At 36.5% G+C, this 27,461-nt stretch overlaps 2 protein-coding genes across 3 annotated transcripts in view; both read left to right on the top strand.

Moving 5' to 3' along the window:
- LOC122820622 overlaps window positions 1–27,461 on the top strand; it is a 68,912-nt gene that overhangs the window by 28,207 nt on the left and 13,244 nt on the right. Inside the window, exons 5-15 of the mRNA XM_044098197.1 lie at window positions 14,505–14,654; window positions 15,463–15,726; window positions 16,016–16,303; window positions 17,299–17,571; window positions 18,535–18,661; window positions 24,739–24,866; window positions 25,257–25,577; window positions 26,111–26,374; window positions 26,745–26,996; window positions 27,138–27,266; window positions 27,372–27,387. Coding sequence (XP_043954132.1) covers window positions 14,505–14,654; window positions 15,463–15,726; window positions 16,016–16,303; window positions 17,299–17,571; window positions 18,535–18,661; window positions 24,739–24,866; window positions 25,257–25,577; window positions 26,111–26,374; window positions 26,745–26,996; window positions 27,138–27,266; window positions 27,372–27,387 — 2,212 coding nt within the window. The remainder of the gene's footprint in view (window positions 1–14,504; window positions 14,655–15,462; window positions 15,727–16,015; window positions 16,304–17,298; window positions 17,572–18,534; window positions 18,662–24,738; window positions 24,867–25,256; window positions 25,578–26,110; window positions 26,375–26,744; window positions 26,997–27,137; window positions 27,267–27,371; window positions 27,388–27,461) is intronic.
- On the top strand, window positions 648–10,528 carry LOC122820030 (obscurin-like). Of its 2 annotated transcripts, XM_044097193.1 has the most exons (15): window positions 648–1,288; window positions 1,357–2,630; window positions 3,124–3,156; window positions 4,713–4,979; window positions 5,402–5,680; window positions 6,101–6,367; window positions 6,685–6,710; window positions 6,825–6,936; window positions 7,243–7,365; window positions 7,515–7,530; window positions 7,607–7,689; window positions 7,924–7,968; window positions 8,877–8,937; window positions 9,327–9,366; window positions 9,630–10,528. In XM_044097193.1, the coding sequence occupies exons 2-14, from the start codon at window positions 2,600–2,602 to the stop codon at window positions 9,346–9,348; spliced, it is 1,365 nt and encodes a 454-aa protein (XP_043953128.1). In that variant the 5' UTR covers window positions 648–1,288; window positions 1,357–2,599; the 3' UTR covers window positions 9,349–9,366; window positions 9,630–10,528. The 2 variants fall into 2 exon arrangements, with proteins under 2 accessions (XP_043953128.1, XP_043953127.1); XM_044097192.1 differs by having other exon boundaries at window positions 6,685–6,936.

The raw sequence follows: 27,461 nt of genomic DNA, 5'->3' as shown, positions 1-27,461 counted from the left end.
AAAAAATAAATGATGTTACTACTTAGATTAAGCTTTAAAAACAGCTAAGCTGCCTTTATTTGTTTTTTACAAACATGTTACATTTAATAAATATGTCACATTTTAATGCATATTTTGTGTTTTATTTGTGTGTAAAAAAGAAAACACCAACACCATTTTGAGGTCCTAGCGGTGCTTGTTTCAGCACTGGACAGCTCCCACAATGCAACACAGCTGTGACTACAGAGCAACGTCATTATTTCACATACTATGGCAAGCCGTTTTAACATAAATTCGGTTTTGCCGCCCGTCAAAATGTAATTGAAGATATCTCGAATTATTATTCTTACTAGTCAGAATGTAAATGCAGATATCTTAAATTACTATTCCTGATAATCAAAATGTAGTTTTGTCTAGTCAAAATTCATTTTTAGATATCTAGAATGTAATTACGTATTGTCAGACAAAATCAGATTTATGTTAAAACGGCTTGCCATACTCTAACAGTGTTCAGAGGAGAAACATTCACATCACATTTAACGGATTAATGTGACGTAATTGTCTCATATGAAGCTCATATAGCTTTATAGTAGGCGCACTGAACATGGCGCGAGAGGGTGTCCGCCAGATACGCCGTTTCCGCCTTGATCTCGCGCGATGTCGCGGCTCGTGGTCGCGCATCTCTGAAATTCTGTAACTCTGCGCGGATCGCGCGCGCTGCCTTTCACTCAAACTGGACTGTTTGGAAAGTGATGTTGCAGAGAAGGTCCCCGTGCTCTGCTATTCACATGATAAAGACTTACTTTCAGAGAATACGGAGGAACGGGATCCAACGTAAACGTCAAACGTCACGCTGCTCGTTCGGCTCACGCGCGCTTAACTCAAAGCTTTCAAGAGTATAGGTGGAAGAAACACCACAAGATAGCAGTTTTATCAGATATAATCTAATTGATTTCTGTCAAAGATGTCGTATCTCTTTAATCTTCTTCCTTTTTCTTTCTCCAGTGTGACCCTCTAAATTGTTCACAACTTAAAAGAATTGACTTCAATGATGTCGGCTGTTGTGCCCAAAAGGCCACGCTTGTAAACCCATCAAATTCAAAGTAGTGCACTCCTTCTTTTGCTCTGTTTGTCACTGTAGCAGGATGAAGCCCCAGGATTGAGGACACCTGGCACCTAATTACCTTAGTGGGTGTGAGCATAAAGGCAGACTCCCTGGCCTGCTCTCTTCATGCCTGCACTTGGGTCACACTTCAGTTGAATGTCTGCTTGGTTAACTTGCAGTGGTCAAACTCAAAATTCTGAAATGGTAAGTAATGTTTCTCTTTCTGTACAGACCCCAATTTGGGTTGGCTAATTCAAATTGTTTAAATTCAGAAGCTGCCTGAAGCCTCCTGTTTGTACTGGGATGTGGCAGTAATTTACCCTTCCCAGTGCAACTTGGCAACATAAAACGGGTATGTATCTTTATTGCATTGCACCCATACAGTTAAACATCACAAAACGACAATTATCTGTACATTGCATGTATTGACAAGTGGATCCTCCTGCTGTTGGGCCAGAAGGGGCTCTCTGGTGGAGGTGGAGTCATCCAGCTCTGGTAGGTGACCATGGTTTCCTCTGCCTTGTGCCATGTTTCTAAAAATCACCTATTAATCTAACTTAATTTCAGGTCTAAAGCTGCTGCAGATTGCTGGAAGCCCTGTTGCTTTGTTTCTGCTTTGTGTGGCCTCTGGCTTTGCTGTGTTTAACTGCTGTGGTTTTTATCCCTCTTAATCAAACCATTGACTTTAATAACTGGATGTATCAGAGGGTAACCTCATTTTAGCACCCATGTCTAAATTGTAGTTTACTTCTCTCTTTTTTTTTTTTTTTTTTTTTTTGTATTTGCTTTGTTTAACCCCACCCTTTTGTTGCTGGGAGCTGAAGGCTGTGGGGGGCGTCCAGAGGGACTGGACCATTGTGCTGTGCGAGTGACCAGTGTGCTGTGCGAGTGACCGGTGTTGGGATTTCTTCACGATTGAATGTCTATTCACAAGTGCTTGGGGTGATTTATTTTGATTTATTAATTTGTTTTAGGACCAGTTCCCACATTTGGACTGCCCTCCCCTGCTGGTAGGCCCCAGTACTGTGCACTTCCCTTCCTAATGTGCTCCTTGAATTTTACTGGTTTTTAAAAAGAGAAACAATAAAATTAACTATTTTGTAATTAAAGGAAGTCTTGTTCTCATTGGGTACGAACCTATCTATTTCCTTGGGTGCAATTCCCAAGGTGGTGTTGTTGACTTACCCTGCTTTGAAGGGCCGAGTAGCAGCTTCATCCACTAGTGTTGCCACATCACCATGACTCTACCTATAGACCACAGCACCATGAAAGCTGTCATAGATTACATCCATGTTTCAGACCTCACACGTAACGTCACCAAGCTACGAGGGCGGCGGACAGGAAGTATAAATATATTGAGTAACTGCTGCGGTCAAAGCTGCTGCATTTTAAAACTCTGAGTGATGGGAAGGAAATGCGTACGCTGTTCTGAAGAAGAAGAGTACTTGAAACTTCTCTTTTTTTCACAAGCTAGAAGGCTTCCTGGTTGTAGTTGTTCAGCAGGTTGAGACGAGGATGGGACACGCTTGGCTTTACGTGCTATTCTGTAAGTAAATTTATGAACTTTAAAAATACACGACTGCACTGCTGCCTTACTACCCGGCTCAGGTCTTTCTGCATGGAGTTCACATGTTCTCCCAGTGCATGCGTGGGTTCCGTCCGGGTCCTAGTCCGCCCACATGTCCGGGTTGTTGGTTCGGTTCCCGCTCCACTCGCCTCTGTTGTGTCCTTGGGCTAAACACTTCACCCGCCTTTCCTGGTGTGTGTGTGTGTGCGTGGGTGCGCGCGGGTGCGCGCGTGTGTGTGTAGCGCTTTGGGGTCTCTGAAGTTGATAAAGCAAGTACAAAGCCCTTTACCATTTTCCCTTGATGGACTGGCGACTTGCCCGCGGTGTAACCCCTCCCCCACTGATAATTGATGACTAATAAACTAAATATTTCTAAATAAGAGTTAATAAAAAAAAAAAGATTTGTGAAATTCCTTAAATATCAGTTTGTCTTTGATATGTTAACTTGTCCTTTGTTCTGACGTTTTCATAGTGTTCGGTTCAGTCATCAGTGGATTCGCTCAAGGTGAGACTCATTTCTTGAATGTAACATTAATGTAATTGTAGCTTCTCTTTAGCTGTTGGTGCAAATTGAAAAGCTTCTAGTTCTGTAAAGCTGCATTACTAGGTCATTTGTTCACAACAAAAACAAGAAGGTGTCGGAAAACTTTAATTATCTTCATAACAATTTTACCCAAAAAGATTAAGAGGGCATTATGAGACGAGTGTCACCACAAAACCTTCATACACTGGTCTAGTGAATTGGTAGCAGCAATATATTTAATTATCTTTTGGCTTTTTAATCTGAAATCGTTTTATTTTATGTGTGGTGAACTGTCGTTCTGGTTTGGTTGTTTTTTATTCTCGTACTGCAGATGTATGAGTCTTTTTTTTATGTATGTGTCCCTGTCTATATTTGTGAAGATTGACGTCAAATGTTTGACAGATAAGATTCTTGTTGTTCTGCAGACTTGGTGACAACATAGGAAACTCTGAGAATATCGGCAAACATTTAAGAGATGAACTCCTCTATCTATAGTAACAAAACCACATGAACTGACAGGAAAGCATCACTGTGTTTAACATTCTGTTTTAACTTCCATTTTATCACAATTTGACTTTTCACTTCAACGTGACTGTAAAAGTGCACAGAGAAATACAAAAATTCTGTCCACTGCTGAAAAAAGATTTACCAGGTGAAATCAGTGCTTTAGTCACTATTTATCTAAAGCGGCGTTTCCCAATTCCAGTCCTCACGCCCCCCTGCCCTGCATGTTTTAGGTGTTTCCCTTCTGCCACACACCTGGATTGAATCTTTGGGTGATTAACAGGCTCCAGCAGCACCTGGTGGCTGCAGAAGATGTCATGCAATCATTTGAATCAGCTGTTCTGGTATAGAGGCACATCTAGAACATGCAGAGCAGGGAGGCCTGAGAACTGGAATTGGGGAAACACTCATCTAAAGGAAATGAAGAGAATAATTGTTATGGAAAATCATTTTACTCTGTGTTTTTTAAAAGTGCAAGTGAAAAAAAGTGGAAGGTAACGAGCAAAACACAGACCTTTATGATGATGTTTTAATTTGTTGTGAAGCTTCCAGTTGGCTTTAAAGTGAGTTGTTTTATGGTTAGAATAAGGAAATAAATCAAGTACTGGTAATAAATAGTGTTGATATTTTACTGTCATAAACACAACATCTGTCATGAACATGAGTAAATTTGTGATAAAAGTATTATTGATTAAAGTTTAGCTTTAATAACATAAAGATACATATTTTTTAAAAGTTTAATTAGTAATACTTTTAGAACAAATTTATGTCGGATTATGATTTCTTGGTTAATGTCAAGTTGTCATAACAAAGACATTTTGAATAATGTCAACTTTGTATTAAAAGTGTCATAATTTACCGAATGACACTTTATGTCAACAGTCATAAATATTCATAAAGACTTTCTCATGTTCATGACATGTTATGTCATGTTTATGATGGTGTCATGACAGTCTGATTCACAACCCGTCAAATAAAATGTTACCCTTTTAATTGGTTTCTCTTAAACTAAAACATTATGTTTATGTGAACAGTTTCCAATCGAGCCACTGTGACCCTGAGTTCAAACTGGCCTCTGATATACAAAGGTGAGAATATTTATCTCCGGTGTGAGATCCCAGGAGGAGAAGGAATAAGGTGGACATATGAATGGAGACCAACCAGGTTAAATGAAGCTCAAACATCCAAGGAACACTTTTTCGTACATTCAGCTGGTGAGTCTGATAGTGGAGGATACAGCTGCAGAGGAAGAAGTGAAAAAGGCTCAACAGACTGGAGCGATGTTGTCGTGTTAACTGTGTGTAAGTTGGTCATAAATCTTTCAAGTATTTAAAATAAACATTACAAGCCATTTAATGTGTTTGGTATGAGTAAGTTGAGTATGTTTGTTTGATTTAACTCAAGTCTGTCTTAGTTTTAAAGATATGTAACTCTTGCTAGTTATGCAAGAATAGATAATAAAAATAGGATGTAAGATACAAACAGTAACATTTTCTCTCTGAGTTCAATCTAAGGCGAGGAAATGAAACATTTAAAAATGTTTTTAAAAAATGGAGTTAGGATGCATTAAAAATATTTTTTAACATGCTGCAACTCTGAAAATATTCTCGTGTGTCGGACTATTTTTTTCTTTAAATTGGAGCCTTTGGGTTATATAGAAATATTATAACACTTGACTATTGGAAAAGTAACTGTTGACCAAATCAATGTGACTCTCCAACAGATCAACTCTCTGTGTTTCCATCTTGGTTGAGTCCTGGAGCCTCAGTGACTCTGAGCTGTGAGGTTGAACATCCACCTGCAGGAACCAGGTTCTTCTGGTATAAAGCTGTTTATAATCCATCAAGCAGATTCTACAGCTATGAGCTGCTGCCTGGCAGCTCTGATGGGACTGAAGAGAATTTCTACATTGTTCATGGACTCAGTAATACAGCAGGTTATGTGTGTGAAGCAGGAAATGGAAAACCAGAATACAGAGATCCAAGTTTTGTCTGGTCAGCAGGTCAGTTTGTTTCAATGTGTTTCCTTTCAATGCACAAGTGATGATATTTTTACATTATTTCTACTTAGCCATTTATTCTTAACTGTAATTAAAGGTTGTTGGATTCATTATCAAAGTAAAGAAGAAATGTCAGTTTTATCTGGGTTTTTATATATTGTTGAAATTGAAATCCAAAGCAGCAATAAAAAACATAAAATGAAAAGGTGAAAAGTAAAGGTTGAAGGATTTGAAAAATAGTGGATCATTTATGAATACTGTAATTTTTTCTCACTTGAGACGAGTTTTTGTTGAAAACATTTTGTTTGATTTATTGCCATGATAATATTGATATTTAACACGTAAAAACAATAAATAAAGCCATAGAAATTTTGGAGAATCTGCTTTATTCTAGATTAAACATTATTGTATATTTGTTTCCAGATCCTCGTCCAGCAGCTTCTCTCTCAGTGAATCCTGACAGAGTTCAACACTTCAGCTCTGACTCTGTGTCTCTGAGCTGTGAGGGAAACTCTGATGAGTGGAGAGTGATGAGGATTACAGAAAGAGGCCACCTGTTAGACTGCTCCTCCTGGGGGAAAATGACTGGATCTACATGCACCATTAAACCATTTCTGTTGAATAGTGGAGTGTTCTGGTGTGAGTCTGGATCAGGAGAGTTCAGCAATGCAGTGAACGTCACTGTACAGGGTAAGTTATGATTTAGAAACCTTTTCTTACACAGTTTCCCTGCACTGTCCAGTCTGTTTTCATAGGAATCTAATTATTATAAAACATTATAAGTTTAAGTTGTGCTTAACAACTAATACTAGTTTTTCACTCCAACCAAAACACATTTTATATTTTAGAAGAAAACAAATCATAACATAAATAAAATCAGGATTTTTATGATTGCATTCTAACTATGTTTCTGTTAACTCTCGAGCAGAAAGTAGAAAACAAATCTTTCCTCAATGAAATACAGCTCCATCTTTGATATCTGAAATGTAATTTGATCTGTTTTACAGACAGTCTTTTTTTAAATACAATCCTGGTGAGCCCTGTTCATCCTGTGACTGAAGGAGATCCTGTTACTCTGAGCTGCAGAGATAAAAATCAAAATCTTCTCTCCAATGTGTTTTTCTATCACAATGATAAACTCATCCAGAATGACAGCAGAGAGGAGCTGAATATCTCTGCAGTGTCAAAGTCAGATGAAGGTTTCTACAAATGTCAACATTCAGGAAGAGAGTCACCAAGCAGCTGGATGTCTGTTAGAGGTGAGGAGGATTAAAATGTTTGATGGATTTTCTTTTCTAAACAATTTTCTAAAGAGAATGGTAAACACAAAGTCTTGGGAATCTTTTCTTTACAAACTAAATTATTAGAAATACAGCAAAACAAACATAGTTCTCTTACAGCTTGTTCCAGTTCCTGACTCTATGGTCCAAAATGTTTTGGGGGAACAAAATCTTACTGCGTCAGAAATGAATCACATCCTGGATGGTTGTTCTAAAGAGCCAATAGTATTTTTCATTTTTATCTTCTACAAATGTTTTCCAATTTCCAATGTTTCTTATTTCCAGTAACTGAATCCAGTCCTGTCAGCTCTTCATTTCCTGTGATGATCGTTGGACCAGTTGTTGGAGTCGTTCTCTTTATTCTCGTTATTCTCCTGCTGTCATGGTGGCGATGCAGTCGGTCCAAAAGTGAGACTTTTTTCTTCTCATGTTGTTGTGGGACAAACAGTGATACATAAAAATTAAATGATTTTAATTTATTTAGGTGTTAAACAAAACTGAGGATAAAAAGCTTTTCACCATAATGCAACAAATGTATTTTGTTCCCTTGTCCACAGATTCATGGTGCATCAGGTCAGTACGCTGGCATTTACTTTCTCAACAATCCTTCATTGAATTTAATTTCAGTTTATTGTTTTCCATAATTTAGGTCAGAGGGCAGCAGTCAGAGCTCCTCCACAAATCAAGAACCCAACCAGAGAGAGAGTCAAGTTTACAGCTCTCTGCTACACGGTTAGTAACTCTGTTGTTCATTTTCAAAGTGAATTCTCCTGCTACTCAGAGGGGATTTTTATAACTTTTAAACATAAACTATAGAAAAAAAACTTCATTTTTCATAGTATAACTTTATCATAAACTTGTAATGTACCGTAAAGCTTTCATTTGTTTACACTTGTGACAGACTTAATAATAATCTATTTAAATGCCTGCTGTAATTTTAAACTTGACCTTTTTATTATTTTGCAGGTGATACTTCTGAGTATGAAACAATCCAGCCAACCTCTAGCAATAGTAAGGTTTATTTCTTGAAGCAGCTTCAACAGCTGCCTGTGTTGAAAGGGTTTGAAATTAAACACACGAATGTTTCATTAATAAATGAATCCAAGTATTCAGCTAACAAGCTTTACTACTTTGAAACGCACATTAAACACAAAGAAATTAATATATTTAGACTTTAGATGTACACAATAATAATAAAATAATATTCATCCACCTTTACCTGGGTGGATGTTTCCTTCTACGTCTGTAACAGAGTTGGTTAAAGGCTGGTTACATTTTACCAACCAGTAAAATGTAACCAACACTCTTGTTGAAGGATGTTTTTCAGTATTGGTCCTACTGTACTAACCATAATAGTTAAAGCTTTGAAAGCTTCGGGTCGGATAAATTTGTTTCTGCAGAATTTTCATTCACTCTTAAAGTAGCTTCATTTGGATCCTTCTCTTTTCAGAAGTAAATGAAAGGCTTCTTTTTCTGGCCAAGAATTTAGAAAAAGATTTTGGATAAGCAGATATAAACTCTACTCTTGGTCAATGTCGTGTTCTGGACTATTTTCAATCAGGGTTTTGTAAATGCCAATCATGTTGCAGCTTTTTCTGGAGTTTCAAATGATAATTTGATTTAAATTGATGAAGGTCAATGTTCTGCTCCTTATGTTGGATCTGATTTTAGACCTGAGCTTTAAATACTGGTGACTGAAATGCAGTAGTTAAAAAAAGCAATCGATGGCTCCATCTTCTTACAGATCCCATTCCTGTCTAGTTTGGTGTTCCTCAGGGCTCTGCTTTGGGAACATTGTTGTTTTTGCTTAAAATGCCTTTTTGTCATGCAGATTATATCCATCTGCACATTTTTATTTCATTAATTTTATCCCTTCTTCACCTTAAATACTCTTTCTTGTTATTTCTGATGATTGACAGGGAGGCCTGTTAACCCAGAGGACAATCACATTTACACAAATATGACCAACAGACAACACAGGTAGGTGCTTTCAGCTGCGGCTCCCGTTAATGTTTTCACTGATGTGTGACCTCATACCAGCTCTACTACACGCCATCAAAACTCAACATGCAGTTCAGACAATCATCCGCCCTTTGAGCATCGACATGCTACAAGTAGAAATCAGCAGAATCAGATCATAAAATCAGAGTTCTAGATAATGGACTCTCTTCTGCATTATTAGTTTGGTTTCTCTGTGGAAACATTTGTTTGTTGATTGCATGAGAAATGTTGGTGATTTGTTTTCAACAAAACGTAGAACTGCTTGGCTGATTTCAGTTCATCACAGCATCTGCATATTCAAACCAAATAATATCTACTACAGATGATCTTTGTGCTCTAGAAATACTGAGATCTGGTTTTTGTTTTAGAATCCAAAAAGAGTCACTGTAGTGAAAAGAAAACAAAAAGGTATGTAAAATCTGCATTGAGATGAATTTGTAAATATTCAAAGTGATTTCATGTAATTTGTTAAATGAATAAATATATATTTGTTTTATTTGATTTTCATATTTGGGTAAAATTTGCTGCTACTTTATAATATAGAGTAAAATCTTTAAAAAAGAATTATTGTGAATCTTTGATTTGCTGTAAAGTTTTCATGGTTAAAATTGTTTTTACAAATGATGACAAAACAAGAACATGTGTTACGTCCTCACACTTTTTCTTTACAGGAAAGTGGAGTCCTGCTGCAGTTTATTCTGAAATCAGATCAAGAAAGTTTACAGAAATGAATGTTAACTTTCTGGTGGTTCAGATTGAAATGAACTGAGTTTTTTTATTATTATTGGAACATAAAAAAATCCCACATCCTCAAAAGTTTCTAACAAAAATCTGTGAAGGAAGACGAGCTAGCAGACATTTAATGATGCAAGTAGCTCTGCAATACAAACACAAACATGTACAGAAATTGGAAAAGATACAATTTAAAGTTTTGTGTGGACTGAAATCACTTGGCTCAGGTTTTATTTTAAAATAACAGTAAGTCCTTTAAAAATGCAGCAATTCTCATGTTTATTGTTCTCTGAGCAAGAAAATTCATTTCTATGTTTTGTGCAAAGATATTATATTATTAGCATTGTTTATTTTATTTGCATGCAGAAAAAAGAACATATTACTTACATGTAAAAATATTTGTGTGTATTTTTATTTTTTGACCATTTTTAGCTCCATACTTCTTGTTTTATCAGGACTTATTTTGTAACGTGTATATTTCTCCATGTATTGTTGTTGCATCTCTTCCATTTAATTACAAACCCACTGGATGCATGTTTTTTACATGTGAAATGCAAAAACATACACAAACAACAACTTAAGAAAGCCATGACACTTTGATATTTTCCATTTTATTACACCTGGCATACATGTAAGGAGTCATCATGCTAAATAAAGGCATGTAAACATGTTTACTGATTATGTTTAATTGATATTTATTGTAATTATATGCTGAATGTATTATTTTTTAAAAAAAAAGAAAAATGTAACTTTTCTTATTCAGTCAGGCTTTATATTATTTCCACGTTTGGTAGATTTAGATATTTTTCTACACCCAAAAATTTTCTTGTAAAATGATACCAACAGCTATTAAAAGAGCCTTTTTATAATCGCTGATTGACTTTTTGGGTCTTTCTGCAGGTGATTTGAGTATTTATCTTTGGTGATGAGCTACAAGTCCTTGAAGTTGGAAGGCCTCCCTGCCATCACCATAATCTTTTTCTTCCTCCACAATCACTTTCACATGAAACTCTGAAATTGTTTTCAATGTGGGAAAAACATAACTTGACATAAAGATCAAAAGGTTGATTTTACATGAAACCCACTGCTTGACTTTAAAGTGGATCCTGAAGGTTGTAGATCAAAGAATTAAAGGGGCAGTATCATGTAAAATCAACTTTTTAAACTTTACATCATGTTATAATGTTATTCCATCATCAAAATCATAAGTGGAGTGTTGCCTTTATTCTCATGAGAAATCCTTTAATCTCCATGGCAACCACTCAGTCGTGCAAAACAACTCCTCAGAGATGCAGTTTCCAAGCTTTGGTCTCGCAGAGCAGCCCTCACTTACTACTCCACCATCAGCTCCTTCAGACTAGCCAGCAGCAATTAGCAAACACCTGGTGGAGCTGCACACCAGCTGAGCTCATTATATGAGCTGCTTTTCAGTAAAATGCTGGTAAAAATGTTGTTAAAGGGTTAATAGAGGAGAGTTGATGTAATGACTTCCAGAAGGTGGAGTTTCACAAAGAACAAGAGTTTTTAAAGAGACAGACGCCTAATTTCAAGGCATTTTAAATCATATTTTATATATACAGCATTTTTATAAGTGGTGTTATTTTATTGTGCTATAAAATGGCAAAACACATAATACTGCCCCTTTAAAAATGTCCCACCCTTGCTTCATCAGTCCACAAAATGTTCCAATTTGGACTAATTTGGTCATTTTTAGCATCGGGTTGTCATATGAACTACAAGCAGCAATTTTAGAACTGGACAGCTCTCGTATGAACCAGGCAACACAGTTTTGATTGCAGATCTTTGACTTTATTCCACCAACAGTTTCCACCGAAGACACATTTATCACACATTTATCATGTGGTATGTCTGACATTCCAAATCTAGTCATCTGAAAAAAAGTTATTGTCTGAAAACTAAGCAAATTATCTTTCAGTATCAAGATTTGGACACATTTGGTTAAATAATAAACAGAAACATATTAAAGTCCTGGTACTAGCATGTTTCCTAACTGATTAAAATGAACATCGATAAGACTGATCTATTTATTTATTCTTCTTTGGCAATAAAATCCATTCTGAATCATCAGTTATTTGCTTCAGAAGCCTTTAACCACACAGCCATACCACAACATGGTGGCCATTAGCAACGCCGTCTCTGCTGATGTTTTTCTAGCATCAGGCTAACAGCAGGATGCTATCATTAACACGGTTTAGATTCACACGAGTCACATTTTTAGGCCAGTTGTGAGGGCCACACAACTTTGCATTATGATGCGTGGAGAAAAAATGTCCGACATGTACAGAAGAAATAAACAGTGTGTGACTTTTGCAGAGCTTCCTATCAGAGCTAACAGCAACACCTCGTCTATGTGGTCAGTAAATGTGCTCAGCTCTAAATGAAGAACAAGCAATGCTTTTGTGGTGTTACTCTGGTTAGTGTAGTTGTATCAACTTGTCTAACTGCTTTGTAGCATCATTTTTAGTTGTAGTTACACCTGCAAATGTTTTACAATATCTTCTGTTATCTTCACAAACCTGGTGTTCAAAGCATTCTTTGTAAAATAGCTTCACCTTAAGAGTGGATGACTGATGCTAAAACTATGCAGCACAAGCATATTCTATTTATAAACACATTTTTAAAAGAACAAGCTCTCTTTAATAATTTTTGCACCACAAATTCATGCATGTGCAGAAATGCACATCACCTATTTCAACTTTGCTATTTCCGCCTTTGCACTTTAGGTTGAATGTTTTTTAAAAGGCCAAGCGCAGATCTTTGTACATGAAACGTGAACATGCAGCGGACAGGAAACGCAACGGCTTCTGATCACTGCTGGGAGGAAACCGACAGTCTACATCCTGGTAGTCAGGTAGACTTCGCATTTGGTCTGTGTGTGAGGATGGGGAAGGAGCTGCTACTGAGGCTGAGCTTCTTCGGTAAGTAAATTACTGAGTCTCTGTTGGCATTTTGTATAAAAGTGTGAAACTGGTTGAACATGTTCCTCTGGCACTTCAAACAACTTATTTTTAATCACCCAGTTAGGTAATTTGAGTTAATAAAAAAGCTTTTTTCATGTGAAAATACAAATGTTTAGTTGTAATATCACTAACTGTGTCAGTTTGATAGAAATGTATCTTCTAAAGAAGTTTATCTTTGTTTCAGTGCTCTGTGTGGCCTTTTATGGAAACGCTGAAGGTAAGAAATATATTTAATTTTTTCTCATTCAGTTTATGTAATTTATTGATGTTAATTATTTTATCTTATTTTTCATTTTAATACATCTAATATGATGTTTTGTGTGGCGTTTCAGCCCTTTAAAGTATAAGTACAAATTCATAAGCAAGAGAAACTAAACTATAAACTGGTAACTAGATATTTTTTTTATAGTTCGGCCTTCCCCTTCTGGCTGTCAGCTAAAACCCGATGTACCGACCACAACCACCACAGAAACTCACCAGCACCTGAATCAGAGCGCTTTTTTTTTTTTTGTAACCACTTAGGTTTCATGCTCTGACTAAAAGAACAAAGCAAACTTTACATTTCTAAACTAACTAGTTTGTAGGAGATCTGTCCGTTCATTACTGAAAAGTCAACATGGCAACCGTATCAAAACAACCCGTAGGAATGGAAACTGAGCTCAACGATCCAAACCTCACATTCTTGTCAAAATACTGCAGCCAATACGGCACAAAATTAAACAAAAGTCAGTTTTACTCACTATTGACACTCAATTGATGCTTAATGAATTTGATCATTCATTGCACAAATTTGTCACATCCATCTGTTCCACAATTTGCCATTGTGATTGTTAGCTTAAACATTAAGGTATCCTCATATGCTATACTGTTTGGTCCAAATAAGTGGATTAATAAAATAAATAATAATAAAATAATAAGCTGCTCATATGAAAATGACTGACAAATCCAGGCCTGAAGAGCAGCATATACTACACAGTTTTTTTTTTCTTTTTAAAGAAACACAAATTTCTTGTAATTTGCTCAAGTTGAAAATGAAAGAAATCCTCCTGTCGATATTTCAGTAGAATGTCCATTTAGAGAAAAAAGCCCCAACAGCTCCTTAGTCTAAATTATTTTGTTTGTTCTGCAAAAATACTCTGGGTTGATGATGCAATCTTCATCATGATGATCAAACTGTTGGTCAGAATTGATGCAACTGTTTGGTTCACAAATGAAGGTTTTTGAGAGGAAAGCAGAACATCCTGAAATAAACCAACTCTCTCTAGTGACCCCAGAGAAAAAAATTGGATTGGTCTACTTTGACTTTTGACCGAACACATAATATTATGATGTGACAGATATTTAGTGTTATAAAATTATTATTATCTTTATCATAGTTTCTGAGATCACTCAGGACTTTCTCTGATGCCCAGACAGATTGTCAATGTCAGAAGTTTTTTCCTATGACACTTCAAAATCCAAAACTATTTCACCTGATAATTATAAATGATTGTGATTTAGCTCTAACAGTCAGTCATGACAACATTCCTGTTTTATTGTTTCCTAACTTTATTTTTAAAATTACAATTGCTGTCTTAGATTTAGAGAACACAATTAACATGTTTGTTAAAATAAAAAAAATTCCATGAAGTTTATGAGCTCAGAAACTGAAATGGTTTCTATAAAATTGGACTTTTGATGTATTAAATATTCAGCCAGAAAACGTTTGCTTAAGTAACAAAGCACATTGCACATTGATGTATATACTGTATCATACATAGGAACAGCAGTGCTAATCCAAAGGAAATATTTGTCAGTTTATTAGATGAAAACTGTTTTGTTTTTGTTGAATAGTTTCCAAGCCGACTGTGATCCTACAATCCAGTGGACCTGTTGTATATAGAGGAGAGAAAGTCACTCTGAGATGTGAGATCCAGGATGATGGAGGAACTCAGTGGACATATGAATGGAAAAGAAACAATGGAAACCTTCAAATAAGATCCGGTGAATACAGTATCAGTGAAGTTGATGGATCTCACAGTGGAAAGTATCGCTGTATGGCTAGAAGAGATTATCAGCTAACAGAATGGAGCGATGACGTCACACTGACAGTGAGAAGCGAGTCTGATTTAGAAACTTTATATTGTTTAGATTTAATATAAAACCATGATTTTCTGTTATTTCTGACTGCAAGAAAAAGAAAAGCGTGGAAGATAAATAAAAACAGCTACATGTCACTGAAGTAAATATTACAAAGTAAATCTACAATTTACTGTTAAGCCACAACTTTAATTCTTTAGTCATAAATTTAATGTTGTACTAAGCAATACTCAACATTTTAAGATGGTTAAGTTAGTTAAAAATAGCTTTGATTTTCCTGAAGTAAGTCATCTTATATGATTTATCGTGTATCAAATAATTAATAAGGATTTTTGTATCGAGGCTTGTGGTGCAGAAACAGGCTGTGACGTTTGAAGCGTCGCAATCGGACCGAATCACGTGATTCATAAACCGACCCGTTAGTTTGATTGTGAATCAAAATGCATTGTTGTTTCCCCTGTCATATTTTCTTGTTTTAAGACTGTATTGCACATGTTTACAATTTTTTGAGTTTCCTTTTTGCAACAGACGTATTTCCTCCTTGTCTGACAATAATGTAATCTTTCCTAATAAGCATTGTACATGTTAATAATAAATTATTACAAAAACTCTGTGATAATAAGTTATCACAGAGACACCGCCTTAAACAGACAAATAACCAAGCAAAGAACTAATATGATTTTCTTTTAATTTTTAAATTTAAAAATTGCAGCAGATAAACCCAGAGCCAAACTGACAGCAGACAGAACAATCATACCAGCAGGGGGCAGCATAACACTGACCTGCTCTGTGGACGAATATGATGACTGGAAGTTTGACTGGTTCAGAAATGATCAACAATATTCTGAAGATCAGTTCAGATCAAATGATAAACTGTACAGAGTTATCTACGTCTCAGAGGGAGGAGTTTACAGCTGCAGAGGAGGAAGAGGAAATCCAGTTTTTCTTACAGAAAAAAGCAACATTCAGAAAATTGGTGAGTTCAGTTCTATTCTGACATAAAACAAATAAACAAAAAAAGGCTGTTTTAAAATCTTTGATCTGTTTATTGGTCCAGTTTTATTACTGTTCATTTTGCTCTGTTCTTGGTTCACCTTAAAACATTACATGTTTTTTTTTCTTGCTTTGTCAGAAACAAAACAAAATGTTTTATTTGCATATCACCAATTAATGAGGGTGCTAATCATAATCTATAAGAATTAAGCATTTTCCATTTTTTCCTTAGTATAAGTTTCTGTCTTCTGATTGAATTTTATTCATTTTAGTTTCTTGGCCGACTGTGAAGCAACATCCCAGCTGGCCTGTTGTATTCAGAGGAGAGACGGTCACTCTGAGATGTGAGATGCAGGATGATGAAGGAACTCAGTGGACGTATGAATGGAGTCCAAACAACAGATACTTTCCAACATCCAATGAATACAGAAAATCTCCAACATACAATGAATACAAGATCAACAGAGTCTCTGAGTCTGACAGAGGGAGATATTGGTGTAAGGCTAGTAAAGGCTATCAGACAACAGACTGGAGCTCTGCGTTTACACTGACAGTGAACTGTAAGTCTGACAGAAACATCCTCATTCACACAATCCTAGAACACCAGAGAACATTTTTGGATTCAAAACTCCTCACATTTGCATTAGTTCTCATGTTAAATGGTAAATCAGAAATAATTTGTAACAGTTTCAGACTATTTTATCTTAACCTGTCCATTGCCTTCCTAAGCAGTTCTGCTCAGTTCTAATCTCTCTTCAGTTCTCTGTCTGGGATTTCTCCCATTGACTTGGATTATCTCTGGTAGAATTTCTACCGGGCCAATCAGCGAACAGAAGGAGAGGTTTTGAAGGATGATGTTGATTTTCTGCGTTGTTTTAGAAATGTTCTCTGTCTGTAGTTTTAGCAGAGGAAGTAAAGGAAGCCGTTCAGTCGGTGCTAGTCACACTTTCAAATTCTGGTCTTTGAAAGACTAGTTCTTAAACTTTTTTTTTATCAGCTAAATTGATTGGGAACAAATTCTAATTTTCAACAATAACTTAGCCAGGGGCTGCACAGTGGCGCAGTTGGTAGAGCTGTTGCCTTGCAGCAAGAAGGTCCTGGGTTCAATTCCCGGCCTGGAGTCTTTCTACATGGAGTTTGCATGTTCTCCCTGTGCATGGTGGATTCTCTCCGGGTTCTCCGGCTTCCTCTCACAGTCCAAAAACATGAGTGTCAGGTTAATTGGTCTCTCTAAATTCTCCCTAGGTGTGAGTGTGTGTGTGAATGGTTGTTTGTCCTGTATGTCTCTGTGTTGCCCTGCGACAGACTGGTGACCTGTCCAGGGTGAACCCCGCCTCTCGCCTGGAACGTTAGTTGGGGAGGAACCAGCAACCCTCCCGACCCCATTAGGGACAAGAGGTGATTAGAAAATGGATGGATGGAACTTGGCCAGGAAGCTTTAAACATCAAACAGCATAAATGACTCAGAAGTTAAAGTTTGATTGATCTGAACTGATTGTTTCCTCAAACAAGCCACTTTCTAAAGATTGTCTTGTTTTCTGTTTGTTTCAACCAGCAAATGAACCCAAAGCCTCACTGACAGCAAGTGATGACATCATACCAGCAGGGGGCAGTGTAACACTGACCTGCTTTATAGACATCGGTGTTGGCTGGAAGTTTTACTTGTTCAGACAGGAATCAGAGTTTTCTACAGCTCAGCCCATCAGAATCAGTAGATCAGATGGAGTCTTCATCATCACAGAGGGAGGAGTTTACAGCTGCAGAGGAGGAAGAGGAAATCCAGTTTTCTATACTGGAACCAGCAATAAGGTCACTATTCAGAAAACAGGTAAACTTGTCTTTATCATGAAATGAAACATCTTTAATGTTTCTTTGTTCATCAGTGGTGTTAAAAATATTACGACTCCAGTTTGATGATCATCATCTGTAACTCCATCTAATGACGCCTGAAAGCAGAAAATTTGTTTCTGTTCATGTTGTCAGATATTTAAACCAGAAAATGAATTTCTATATTAATATTGATGTAGGAGGATTTACTGCAGCAACGTGTCTGTTTGATGGAAAAACTGTACAGATGTGATTATATAATGTACAGAACAACATTCTGACTGTATGACAGTAATTTATAGGAAGTTCATGTTAAATTTCTAATACTGTTATGTTTACTTTATCTTTCTCTACCAGTGATCATTTTATTTTGTAATAATGAGAGATATGAGACACCTACAGTTGAAGACAGATATTCACTGGATCAAAAGTTATTAAAATTGTTTTCTCAGTGTATGAAGTTAAATCAACTTTTTCTTATTTTAGGTTAAATAGAACAACCAAAATTATTTATATTTGCTAAATGAGAAAAAAAGAGAAAACAAAATAGTGAACACATTTGAGATGTTTTTTTGTAGCTATCTTTTAATTAAGAAATATATTTACCTTTTTTCAGTATTATGGATAATTGTCTTTTAAACTTTCTGACTTGGGTCAAAACATTTTAGTTTCTTTCCACAAACTTCTGACAGGTTTACTGACACATTTGAGTTAATTGAAGTCACACCTGAAACTCACTGTTTTATTGTTTGACATGATTGGAACGTTTGTTCTACAAAAAATCCTTCAAAAATATTTTATAAAATGTTTTCTGGCATTTAGCAAATAGAAATAATTTTGTTAATTCTAACTTAAAAACAAGAGAAGTTTGTTCTGATTTGATTTCAGGTGTTGGTAAATAATGTAATGGATATATTTTATTTGGTGAATGTAAATATCTGCTCTCTGTTACTTATGTGAACAGTTCCCATTACACCAACTGTGATCCAACAACCCAATTGGGCCCAGATCTACAGAGGAGAGAGAGTCACTCTGAGATGTGAGATCCAGGATGATGGAGGATCTCAGTGGACGTATGAATGGAAACCAACCAATAAAAACTCTCAAATAAGATCCGGTGAATACAGTATCAATAAAGTCAATGGATCTCACAGTGGAAAGTATCGCTGTATGGCTAGAAGAGATTATCAGCTAACAGAATGGAGCGATGACGTCACACTGACAGTGAGACGTGAGTCTGATTTAAAACTTTATACTGTTTAGATTTAATATAAAACCATGATTTTCTGTTATTTCTGACTAGAAGTAAAAGAAAAGCATGGGACTTTCTGTTAGATAAATAAAAACAGCTACATGTCACTGAAGTACATTACTACTACGTTACTATCATTTAACACTCAAACATGCAAGACAGGCCTTCTTTGCAGATGTCATAAACAAAACATTAACAATTCTCGTGCTTTATTTGCAACAGTTGACAGGCTCACAAATCCTCCTATCACGTTACCACCTGAATTTCAGTCTATTGCTGCCTGCAACCAGTTTTCCAGTTTCTTTTCAGAGAAAATTCAAATAATCAGAGGATTAATCTGCACATCCACTATAAAGTCAGAACCAACGCTGAACCCAAACAAAACAAATACAGGAAAAATGACCCAATTTCAACTACTAAATTATAAAACCCTAGAGGAAATTATAAGTCAATTAAGCTCCAGTTCTTGCTGTCTGGATGTCCTACCCACACATTTCTTTAAGAAAGTCCTGCCTGTTGTTGCTACTGATCTGATCCAAATAGTAAACTCATCGCTCTCATCAGGCGTTTTCCCCCAGGCTTTGAAAACGGCAGTAATCAAACCACTGATAAAAAAGAACAGTCTAGACAAATCACTACTGCAGAATTACAGGCCGACCTCCAACCTCCCATTCATCAGTAAAGTTATTGAAAAAGTTGTGTGTAAACAGTTAAATAGCTTCCTAACGATAACCAACTGCTTTGACTCCTTCCAATCTGGTTTCCATGGTTACCACAGCACAGAAACTGCCCTTGTAAAAGTGTTCAATGACATCCATATAATTACAGACTGTGGGAGAACCACAGTGCTGGTTCTGTTGGACCTCAGTGTTGACCAGGACATATTACTGAATCGACTGGAGAGTTGGGTCGGACTCTCCGGTCCAGTGCTTAACTAGTTTGAATCTTGCATAAAGAACAGGGATTTCTTTGTTTCAATTGGAAACTTCTCATCAAAGAGGTCAAAGGTCACATGTGGGGTACCCCAAGGTTCAATCCTAGGACCCTTCTTATTCAATATCTATATGCTCCCACTGGCTCAGGTTATAACAGGAAATAATATCAGCTACCATAACTATGCAGATGACACACAGCTCTACATTACGATGTCACCAGGTGACCTTTGACCCCATCCAATCACTGAACAGATGCTTAGAACAGATAAATGTGTGGATGTGCCAAAACTTTCTCCAGTTGAACAGAAACAAAACTGAAGTTATTATTTTTGGACCTAAAGAGGAACGATCTAGAGTTATAGATCTAGAGTCATAGATCTAGAGTCAGTGCACAGCTTCAGTTATTACAACTAAAAACCAGCGATCAGAAACCTGGGAGTAGTGATGGACTCTGACCTGAACCTTCAGAGCCACGTAAAGACAGTTACAAAGACGGCCTTCTATCACCTCAAGAACATTTCCAGGATTAAAGGACTAATGTCACAGCCAGATCTAGAGAAACTCATCCATGTGTTTATCTTCAGTCGTATTGATTATTGTAACGGCGTCTTCACAGATCTGTCCAACAAATCAATCAAACAGCTGCAGTTGATCCAGAATGCTGCTGCTCACGTTCTGACTAAAACCAGGAAGATAGAGCACATAACACCAGTTTTAAAGTCTCTCCACTGGCTCCCTGTAGCTCAAAGAATAGACTTTAAAATACTGTTGTTAGTTTATAAATCACTGAATGGTTTAGCACCACAATACACTAAAGATTTGCTGTTGTTGTATCAACCTTCCAGAACCTCTCAGGTCTTCTGGTTCTGGTTCTGCTCTGCACCCCCAGAACCAGAACCAAACGAGGAGAAGCAGCATTTAGCATCTATGCACCACAAATCGGGAACAAACTTCCATAAAACTGTAAAACAGCTGAAACACTGACTTCCTTTAAATCTCAACTAAAAACCCACTTGTTTAGAGTTGTATTTGAAACGTAATCAATTGCAAATTTATTGATGGAATCTGACTATGTTGTGTTTTGATTGTTGATTCTATGTTGCATTGTGTTTTGTGTTTGATTTGATGTAAAGCACTTTGAAATGCCTTGCTGCTGAAATGTGCTATAGAAATAAAGTTTGATTTTGATTTGATTTGAAGTAAATATTACAAAGTAACTGCAATTTACTGTTAAGTCACAACTTTAATTCTTTAATCACAAATTTAATGTTGTACTAAGCAATACTCAACATTTTAAGATGGTTAAGTTAGTTAAAAATAGCTTTGTTTTTCCTGAAGTAAGTGATCTTATATGATTTATCGTGTATCAAATAATTAATAAGGATTTTTGTATCAAGGCTTGTGGTGCAGAAACAGGCTGTGACGTTTGAAGCCTCGCAATCGGACCGAATCACGTGATTTATAAACCGACCCGTTAGTTTGATTGTGAATCAAAATGCATTGTTGTTTCCTCTGACATATTTTCTTGTTTTAAGACTGTATTGCATATGTTTACAATTTTTTGAGTTTCCTTTTGGCAACGCAGGTATTTTCCCTTGTCTGGCAGTAATGTAATCTTTCCTAATAAGCATTGAACATGTTAATAATAAATTATTACAAAAACTCTGTGATAATAAGTTATCACAGAGACACCGCCTTAAACAGAGAAATAACCAAGCAAAGAACTAATATGATTTTCTTTTGATTTTTAAATTTAAAAACCGCAGCATATAAACCCAAAGCCAAACTGACAGCAGACAGAACAATCATACCAGCAGGGGGCAGCATAACACTGACCTGCTCTGTGGACGAATCTGATGACTGGAAGTTTGACTGGTTCAGAAATGATCAACAATATTCTGAAGATCAGTTCAGTTCAAATGATGAATTGTACAGAGTTATCTACGTCTCAGAGGGAGGAGTTTACAGCTGCAGAGGAGGAAGAGGAAATCCAGTTTTTCTTACAGAAAAAAGCAACATTCAGAAAATTGGTGAGTTCAGTTCTATTCTGACATAAAACAAATAAACAAAAAAAGGCTGTTTTAAAATCTTTGATCTGTTTATTGGTCCAGTTTTATTACTGTTCATTGTGCTCTGTTCTTGGTTCACCTTAAAACATTACATGTTTTTTTTCTTGCTTTGTCAGAAACAAAACAAAATGTTTTATTTGCATATCACCAATTAATGAGGGTGTTAATCATAATCCATAAAAATTAAGCATTTTCCATTTTTTCCTTAGTATAAGTTTCTGTCTTCTGATTGAATTTTATTCATTTTAGTTTCTGGGCCGACTGTGAACCGACATCCCAGCTGGCCTGTTGTATTCAGAGGAGAGACGGTCACTCTGAGATGTGAGATGCAGGATGATGAAGGAACTCAGTGGACGTATGAATGGAGTACAAACAACAGATACTTTCCAACATCCAATGAATACAGAAAATCTCCAACATCCAATGAAAACAAGATCGACAGAGTCTCTGAGTCTGACAGAGGGAGATATTGGTGTAAGGCTAGTAAAGGCTATCAGACAACAGACTGGAGCTCTGCGTTTACACTGACAGTGAACTGTGAGTCTGACAGAAACATCCTCATTCACACAATCCTAGAACACAAGACAATATTTTTGGATTCAAAACTCCTCACATCTGCATTAGTTCTCATGTTAAATGGTAAATCAGAAATAATTTGTAACAGTTTCAGACTATTTTATCTTAGCCTGTCCATTGCCTTCCTAAGCAGTTCTGCTCAGTTCTAATCTCTCTTCAGTTCTCTGTCTGGGATTTCTCCCATTGACTTGGATTATCTCTGGTAGAATTTCTACCGGGCCAATCAGCGAACAGAAGGAGAGGTTTTGAAAGATGATGTGGATTTTCTGCGTTGTTTTAGAAATGTTCTCTGTCTGTAGTTTTAACAGAGGAAGTGAAGGAAGCTGTTCAGTCGGTGCTATTCACACTTTCAAATTCTGGTCTTTGAAAGACTAGTTCTTAAACTTTTTTTTTTTTATCAGCTAAATTGATTGGGGACAAATTCTAATTTTCAACAATAACTTAGCCAGGGGCTGCACAGTGGCGCAGTTGGTAGAGCTGTTGCCTTGCAGCAAGAAGGTCCTGGGTTCGATTCCCAGCCCAGGGTCTTTCTGCATGGAGTTTGCATGTTCTCCCTGTGCATGGTGGGTTCTCTCCAGGTTCTCCGGCTTCCTCCCACAGTCCAAAAACATGAGTGTCAGGTTGATTGGTCTCTCTAAATTCTCCCTAGGTGTGAGTGTGTGTGTGAATGGTTGTTTGTCCTGTATGTCTCTGTGTTGCCCTGCGACAGACTGGTGACCTGTCCAGGGTGAACCCCGCCTCTCACCCGGAACGTTAGCTGGGGATAGGCACCAGCAACCCTCCCAACCCCATTAGGGACAAGGGTGATTAGAAAATGGATGGATGGAACTTGGCCAGGAAGCTTTAAACATTAAACAGCATAAGTGACTCAGAAGTTAAAGTTTGATTGATCTGAACAGATTGTTTCCTCAAACAAGCCACTTTCTAAAGATTGTCTTGTTTTCTGTTTGTTTCAACCAGCAAATGAACCCAAAGCCTCACTGACAGCAAGTGATGACATCATACCAGCAGGGGGCAGTGTAACACTGACCTGCTCTGTGGACATCGGTGTTGGCTGGAAGTTTTACTGGTTCAGACAGGAATCAGAGTTTTCTACAGCTCAGTCCATCAGAATCAGTAGATCAGATGGAGTCTTCATCATCACAGAGGGAGGAGTTTACAGCTGCAGAGGAGGAAGAGGAAATCCAGTTTTCTATACTGGAACCAGCAATAAGGTCACTATTCAGAAAACAGGTAAACTTGTCTTTATCATGAAATGAAACATCTTTAATGTTTCTTTGTTCATCAGTGGTGTTAAAAATATTAGGACTCCAGTTTGATGATCATCATCTGTAACTCCATCTAATGACGCCTGAAAGCAGAAAATTTGTTTCTGTTCATGTTGTCAGATTTTTAAACCACATCATGAATTTCTATATTAATATTGATGTAGGAGGATTTACTGCAGCAACGTGTCTGTTTGATGGAAAAACTGTACAAATGTGATTATGTAATGTACAGAACAACATTCTGACTGTATGACAGTAATTTATAGGAAGTTCATGTTAAATTTCTAATACTGTTATGTTTTGCTTTATCTTTCTCTACCAGTGATCATTTTATTTTGTAATAATGAGAGATATGAGACACCTACAGTTGAAGACAGATATTCACATACAATGGATAAAAAGTTATTAAAATTGTTTTCTCAGTGTTTGAAGTTAAAACAACTTTTTCTTATTTTAGGTCAAATAGAACAACCAAGATTATTGATATTTGCTAAATGAGAAAAAATAAATGAATAAAAAATAAAATAGTGAGCACATTTGAGATGTTTTTTTGTAGTTATCTTTGAATTAAGAAATGTATTTACTTTTTTTCAGTATGGTGGTTAATTGTCTTTTAAACTGTCTGACTTGGGTCAAAACTTTTTTGTTTCCTTCCACAAACTTCTGACAGGTTTACTGACACATTTGAGTTAATTGAAGTCACACCTGAAACTCATTGTTTTATTGTTTGACATGATTGGAACGTCAAAAGCTACAAAAAATCCTTCAAAAAATATTTTGCAATGTTTTCTGGCATTTAGCAAATAGAAATATTTTTGTTAATTCTAACATAAAACAAGAGAAGTTTGTTCTGATTTGATTTCAGACGTTGGTAAATAATGTGAATGTGTCTCTTTATTTGGTGAATGTAAATATCTGCTCTCTGTTACTTATGTCAACAGTTCCCATTACACCAACTGTGATCCAACAACCCAATTGGGCCCAGATCTACAGAGGAGAGAGAGTCACTCTGAGATGTGAGATCCAGGATGATGGAGGATCTCAGTGGACGTATGAATGGAAACCAACCAATAGAAACTCTCCAACATCCAGTGAAATCATGATCACTGTTGATAGCAGTGGAGATTATAGATGCAGAGGAAGAAGAAACAGTTTCACCTTCACAGAGTGGGGAGTCGTCACATTAACAGAGTTCTGTGAGTTCACCATGTATGAATTATGTTTACAGGGATTTTACTAGCAAATATCAACATTTAATGAAATATTTCTAACTTTGTGAAAGTATGTTTATATTTACACACATATCAAAAACTGAGAATCAACTTTTACTGAAGGTTACAATCAGTAGCTGCATTTCCATGACAAATGTTAACAAATCTTTGTCCATATTCTGCTATGCTAAGTTCATTCACATGACAAGTTATTAAAAATCAGTGACTGGTGTGAACAGTTACATGAAATGTATTCATAATTCAGTCAAGGCGCTCATCATCATCATCATCTCAGCCATCAGAGGAAAGTGTTACTGCAACACTAGAAATTTAATTCAAAATATCATTTTTATGACGATCTCTCTCTCTCTCCAGTGTTTCCCCCTCAGCCTGTCCTCTCTGTGTCTCCATCATGGCCGAATCCTGGAGCCTCAGTGACTCTGAACTGTGAGGGTTTGGAGCTTCAATCAGCAGGATGGAGGTTCTTCTGGTATAAAACTGTTCCTGATACAACCAAGCAAAACTATCAACCATCTTACACCTATGAACTGCTTCCTGGCAGCACCAATGGTACTGAGCAGAACTCCTTCATCATTAATGGATCGACTCTCACAGCAGGATTTGTGTGCAGAGCAGAAAGAGGAGAACCAAAGTTTTACACTGATTACAGTGAAGTAAAGTTTGTCTGGTCTGCAGGTCAGTTTGTTTCTCTCTCAATGGTCTAACTTTAATCAAATGTTATGTGAAAATTGCAGTTTGTTCCTTTAGGTATATAATTCTGATGTTCAGTTTCTGATATGCACAACTACAGTTCATGAGCTTAAAGCTCTGGATAGATATCTAGATTGATTGCTTGATTGGTAAAATATTGGACAGAATGATAAACTGCACAACTTTGTTTCCTTGCAACAAGAAGGAACCAGTGAAGGTTCTGAGTTCTCGTCTCTCCAGTCTTTCTGTATGAAGTTATACCTCTGATTTATGATGTATAGAAATCAGAAATATATCAATAGCTTCCTTATTAATATATTTATGAATGGTTGAATAGATGCCTCTATAAATAGTTTAAGGGATATTGCAATTATTAAAATAATTTAAATATGAGGTATGAATTTATTTCATTTAGTTGTTTAAATGTTCTGGTTTTCTTTATAAAAGTAATACCTTATCCATGTCAAGTAAAATTTTATGTTGAGGTAAAATTTTTAAAAATGTATTTTGTTTTTCAGGTTCAGCAGCAGCTTCTCTCTCAGTGAATCCTGACAGAGTTCAACACTTCAGGTCTGAATCTGTCACACTGACTTGTAAAGGAAACTCTACTGAGTGGAGAGTGATGAGGTTAACAGAAAGAGGCAGACTGTCATCCTGCTCCATGTGGGGGAAAATGACTGGATCTGCATGCACCATCAACATAAACTGGTCTCCTAGTAGAGTGTTCTGGTGTGAGTCTGGATCAGGAGAGTTCAGCAATGCAGTGAACATCACTGTACATAGTAAGTTATGATTTCTAGTACAGTTCTTACACTCTTTGTATATGAAAAAAATCAAACTTTTTACTCTCTCTTCATCCCAGTACATTGTTGACTGAAACCAATTTATTATTATTGACATTAATTTGTTTACTTTTAGTTAGGAATCCATAATAATGACTGTCAAAACTTGAAAATGAAAATATCATTTTCATTTTCAAGTTCTGAAAAGTTAGTAAACATTTGGGTATTGTTTAATCTGACTGAAAATTGAGTGTTAAATCTTAGCAAAAGAAAAAAACTGCTTTGTACTTGATTATTTTTGAACTGATGTTCCTCTGTTACCTCCATTTCTAAAAATCACTTCTGAAATGTGATATTATATGTTTTACAGATGATGATTATGATGGTATTATCCTGGTGAGCCCTGTTCATCCTGTGACTGAAGGAGATCCTGTTACTCTGAGCTGCAGAGATAAAAATCAAAATCTTCTCTCCAATGTGTTTTTCTATCACAATGATAAACTCATCAATAATGACACCAGAGAGGAGCTGAAGATCTCTGCAGTGTCAAAGTCAGATGAAGGTTTCTACAAATGTCAACATTCAGGAAGAGAGTCACCAAGCAGCTGGATGTCTGTTAGAGGTGAGGAGGATTAAAATGTTTGATGGATTTTATTTTTATAAGATGCTATTGAGAAAGCATCATGTTTTTATGCAAACAGAGAACAGGCTCATAAAAATCAATGAATAATTTCTTTCCTTTTCTATTTTTTTCTTATTCCAGATGCTGTATCCAGTCCTGTCAGCTCTTCATTTCCTGTCATGTTGATCGTTGGTCTGGTTGTTGGAATCGTTCTCATTATTTCACTATTATTTCTCCTCTTCTTGTTGTGGCGCTGCAGACGGTCCAAAGGTGAGACAGTTTTCTTCACATACCTGATCAGAAAAAAACACATTTTGATGTTGTAGCAACATGACGGTCTGAACAACAAAATAATATAACTATTGTCTCTTACAGATTCATGCTGTATCAGGTTGGTGCCTCACTTTGCCTTATTTCATCCCAGAGATGCATCAACAGTTTGTTGACTCTAATTTACTGTTTTCA

Source organism: Gambusia affinis, linkage group LG18 (assembly GCF_019740435.1).
Source record: "Gambusia affinis linkage group LG18, SWU_Gaff_1.0, whole genome shotgun sequence".
Taxonomy (NCBI): domain Eukaryota; kingdom Metazoa; phylum Chordata; class Actinopteri; order Cyprinodontiformes; family Poeciliidae; genus Gambusia; species Gambusia affinis.
Note: the sequence above shows the minus strand (reverse complement) of the source record. Positions and strands in the feature narration are given on the sequence as shown.